This window comes from Octopus bimaculoides, chromosome 5 (assembly GCF_001194135.2).
Source record: "Octopus bimaculoides isolate UCB-OBI-ISO-001 chromosome 5, ASM119413v2, whole genome shotgun sequence".
Taxonomy (NCBI): Eukaryota; Metazoa; Mollusca; class Cephalopoda; order Octopoda; family Octopodidae; genus Octopus; species Octopus bimaculoides.
In genome coordinates, this window is record NC_068985.1 from 50035052 (window position 1) to 50040051 (window position 5000).

Sequence of the window (5000 nt, forward strand, 5' to 3'; positions counted from 1 at the left end):
TATATATATATAAGGATGGGATGAAAAATAAAAATAAAATCTTTATACATAAAATCTGCATACATTCATACATACACACTGGTGCATAGGTGTTTTAAATAACCAAATAACTCTATCGAAGCTGTAATGAACTCGAAAGTAAAAAACAACGAGTTTCATTTTTCGACCTTGGTTGTCTGAATGATATTGTAATATATTTTCAGTGGCACTTTTCATAAATTCATCGCGAGTATAACCAGTGCTCGTTGAAACATAAGCCTCACTCCCTTTTCAACTGGTTTTCCAATTAGTCTTGGACTATTTGAAAATATAGAAACTCCAAAATTCGGAAGCTGTTATGGTTAAGTTTGATGCTGTCATTTAGTTCCACGTCAAACCTGGCTGAGCAAACTTATTATCGTTATTTTTCCGATATGCAAGCAATTAAACACTACATTGCCCATCATATCCGCAATAAATTTGCTTTTCAACGGTGTATTTACATTAAGTATACCACATAGACGGTTATTTTAATCTAACACTGTTTCTGTTGTGTATGGCAGATTTTATCCAGCCGAGCCACTATTCGCAACACCAGTGAACATTTATTCACTATTTTCCTATATATCAGTGGCGACAAATTTCGTCTAAGCATGTGTCCGGCTGTAAGTACACGTCGTTGACAGCGCCCAGAGAAGCAGAAATGCATCTAGCGTTCTTGTCAGCCGCTGCTGGGACGGTCTTTGTCTCTCTCCGATATATATTCTGCCTTTAAACACAGCACGTCCATAAGTGATGTTACCTCCGGATGAGTACCGCAGTAAATTTACCTTTCAACGATGTATTTACTTTGAAGTGTGATACATAGACGGCTATTTTAATCGAATACAAGTGTTTTTAGGAATAATTGTCTCCATCCAGCCTGCGAGATATACTTTATACTTCACTTCCGCTCGCAAAACCAACCCTGGTCTGAACCTCGTCTTCTTTCCAACATGATTTTCACGGACATTGGCGTGCTACTAGCTCTGAAAACCAAATTTCATCACTGAAAATAATCTTGTTGTCTCTTCACATAATTCATCTTTGTACCGCTTTCTTAGCAACTATTCTTTACCATGATGTTTATACTGACATCAACTAACAGCAGTTATCTAGTTGAGAACACTATTGTTATTGTTATTGTTGACACTGCTTCTGCTGATGTTGTTATTGAAGATATGTATGTGTTGTACAATATATAGCTCATCAGTAAATTCTTACCGCATAAAGAATCATTACATTTTCGTTGTAATAGCAGACAGCCACACTCTTCCTTCACCAATTGCAGCTGGTCCTGTGACTGGACTATTAGTTTTGGCCATCGGCACAAATTGAATCCCTGAGAGGAATTTGAACTTAAATACCACAACCCATTTCGCTCGACGTTTTAACAATTCAGCCGATCTTTTCTCCTGGATTCGTACTTTATTTATCGATTTATAAGGAACGAAAGGCTACGTTGATTTCAGAACACAGAAAGCCAGAACAACTACCATAAGGCACTTCATTCTACGCTCTAACGAATCCGCCAATTCACCAAATAGAGACTGCGAACAGGTTTCATTTCCCCAATTAGAACTGCTGCACTTTTATTGATATAAGCAACGCGATACACTGTTTTCCTTACCCTAAAAAATCTAGCACTATATTCATAAAACAAACGAAGAAAAGGTTCATTTCTTAGATAACTAGAGGGACTAAGATCGATGGAGGGTATTGTTTAATATTTCATACCTCTCTTCGAAACATTAGCAGCACAAGTTACATTACATGGCTAAATCAGTAACTAAAACAGGATTACTCAGCCACGATTCGACATCACTCACTCCATTGTGTCTAAAAACTATTGTTTCAGTGGTGTAAATAGTCATGTCAAGATTTTGAGCTCAAGTCAATCAACTGTTACTACAACTCGCAACTGATTTTAGTTTTTATTGTTAGGATGAGCAATATAATCACAGTGGCTCGGGAACGAAATTTGCTTAGGGGGTGCAAACCCAGGTCCAAAATTTTTCACAAACAAGGTCTTGTTTTTTTTCTGTTATTTATTTTTGTGATTTGTTCTTTGGGAAGGAACCTAACTTCAAGCTACTTTTTACACATCACTTTTTTATTCACTGTTTTCTAAACCTGAGAAAAATAAATATGGCTGCAAATTTTGGTTCCGCACTCTGCAAAAATTCTAGGGGGTGCACTTGCACCACCTGCATCCCCTGTTCCCGGGCCTATGGTCAATACTACGTACACTGGAAAAGCATACCACATTTGGTAACCACTACGATGCAATATTTGCCATAGCTGCAGTTGGTGATGATTCCTCTGTTGTTTGGTATTGTTAGCTTCGCTGCTATTGCTCTTGTTATTGACATAGTTGATGCTGCTGATGATCTGGTTGATATTAACTGTCACAGTCGCTGATGTTGAAGTTGCTGCTGTTGTTTATGTTGCAGCAGCGGTTACCGCCGTCATTATTATCACTAATACTGCAGTTATTAGAGATGCTGCGGTTAATAGACTTCGTGGATCAGCCAAAACTATAGAGTAATGGAGGAAATGCATTCCTAGCATTTAGTTATACTCTTTATGTTCTGTAGTTCAAATCCTGCCTGGGTAGACATTGCTTGGCATCCTTTTGTGAGTGATAAAATAAGCATTAGTCAAATATTTGGACCAATGTAATCGATTATACCTCTACACCCAAGTCTAAGACCTGGAAATCAATACACACACACATATACCAGAATAAAAACAAAACCAAATGTTGATATTTTGAATGCATTTAATACACGTGTTTCCAGGAGTTATGCAACATAATTCTTAAATGTTACTATTTTCGCATGCACGCGCACACACATACACAAAATAAGATGGCTATTTCCATTCCTTTTCAACGTGAATACTTTCAGGCAAATCATTAACGTTACATTTCTTCATCTTTCTTTATCTTAGATAATCTCATTAGTTTTTTTTTTTTTTTTTTTTTTGTCGTTATAAGAAAATCATTTGATGTCTTAAAAAGCAAAATATAAATGCTTTTCATGTTGTTATTGAATAGGGAGGAATGAAAGCGGTAGTATGGTCAGACACTTTCCAAGCAAGTATGATGGTTATTGGTCTGTTTTGTGTTCTCATCCAAGGAAGCATTGAAGTAGGAGGACTAGCTAAAGCATGGGAAATCGCCGCTGAAAATCATCGGATCAAATTTTTAGAGTACGTATCTGTAAATGACGTCTTTTTCTTCTTCTTTTTATTACTTGCAGCATTCTGTCGCCGTTGCTACTATTCTTCTTGTTATCATAGTCGTCGTTATCGGTGTCACCATTGTCGTTGTTCTTGTTGTCGTTATTGCAGAGGTTTTTATTGTTATTGGTGCTGCTGCTGCTGTTTAACCCTAAACAACCCTGTTTGAAAAAGATATATGATCGAAAGCATTCCAGTTGTGACTCTTTTATTTTTTCTTCCTATGTGCAGAGATTCCCCTTTTCTAAGACGGTGAGATGTAATTTGAAGAATATTTGGTTATCATTTCTAGAGGCCATCGTCGTTGTAAAACAGTTTAATACCAATGTAAAAGTGTTCAATAGCTGTTATATGATGTTAACTCGCATAACTAGTGTCTAACTCTGATTTTATTGCGTTAAGCGAATAAGAGCTAAATATATTCCGCATCAATGTAGAAAGTGATCAATAAGCAAATCTATGGTGACCACCGAAATAGCAGTAAGATGGCTGCTTTGGCCAGTGTTCCTATTATCGATTTGCTCCAGTCCACCTATTTACGGCAGATATTGAGAAGAGAAAGCCCCAGTTAACTGTACAGCTTGCTTAACTGCATGTAATAAATTGATTTGATTCCAGATCTTATCGGCGGCTAGACAAATATCGTACCTTCATCTATTTGGTCATTTTTAGTTTTTGTCACAATTTTCTGAAATAGAGATACATGGAAAATTGAAATATGACAGCCCGGCGATCCAGTATAATGGTGTATAACGCTGTACAATATACTATAGAAGTGCAGAAGTAGTAGTAGTAGTAGTAGTAGTAGTAGTAGTAGTAGTAGTAGTAGTAGTAGTAGTAGTAGTAGTAGTTGCTGTTGTTGTTTTATCCCAAGACGACCTCAAACGAACAAACTGCTGGTAAAAAATTCGAGTCCTGATCATCCAGTTTTTTCTTTTCCAAACGACATTATTCAATGTGTACTTTTCTTAAATATATTTGGATGTAATTTAAATGCGATTTGGCTGCTATACCTACCAGCTCAAGCGACGACCTAGATCCACCTCATTGACTATTTACGGGTAGCCAATGGATTAACTCCAATATTTCTTAATGTTTTCTGTGTATTGTGTCTTAAATTTCAAAGTCGCAACGTATTATTTAAATATTCTTCTCATCATCAGTATCCTTCGACCAACCTATGCATGGTCGGAACTCCATTAACAATCCCTTTCCACACTACACGGTCCTGCATTGCTGTGTTCAGATCTTTAATATCCAGCACTGAGTCCCGAGATATAGTATCTGGAAAAGTCAGTTTCCTGGAGAAAACACTTCCAGAGGGATGCCATTGGAGCAGGGATGAGATAACCTCTTTCTCTGCTCAATGACAGTGGACAGCAAATTGTAGCCGTTTCTGCTTGAGGGATATTGGTATCAAATTTCCGTAGATGTTACTAAGTGTTGGGTGTGATCTCCAACTGATGTTCTGTATCTTTCTGTGCAGGAAATATTCTTCCAATTCCATGTAAACTGTTGGGTTTGTTTCTTTCGAGGAATTTTTCTAGCACAGCTGGAGAATTCATTATAATATTTCCCATATGAACTGAAACAGCAGTGAGTGGTTTAGCAGGAATGCCTTTTTTGGAAAATAGAATTCTTGGCTGCAAATTCGCTGTCAATGTCCTTTGAAAAGCCACGTCTCAATTTCCTGTTTCCACCCACCGTCTACTGTAGAAGATTTTTTTAAATCCCTTGCA

General features: G+C 37.2%; 1 protein-coding gene across 1 annotated transcript in view; it reads left to right on the forward strand.

The window, feature by feature from the left end:
- LOC106870973 (sodium/iodide cotransporter-like) overlaps positions 1–5000 on the forward strand; it is a 12945-nt gene that overhangs the window by 2543 nt on the left and 5402 nt on the right. The window contains exon 2 of the mRNA XM_014917219.2: positions 3077–3231. Within this exon, the coding sequence (XP_014772705.2) occupies positions 3083–3231 (149 nt within the window). The 5' untranslated portion in view covers positions 3077–3082. The remainder of the gene's footprint in view (positions 1–3076; positions 3232–5000) is intronic.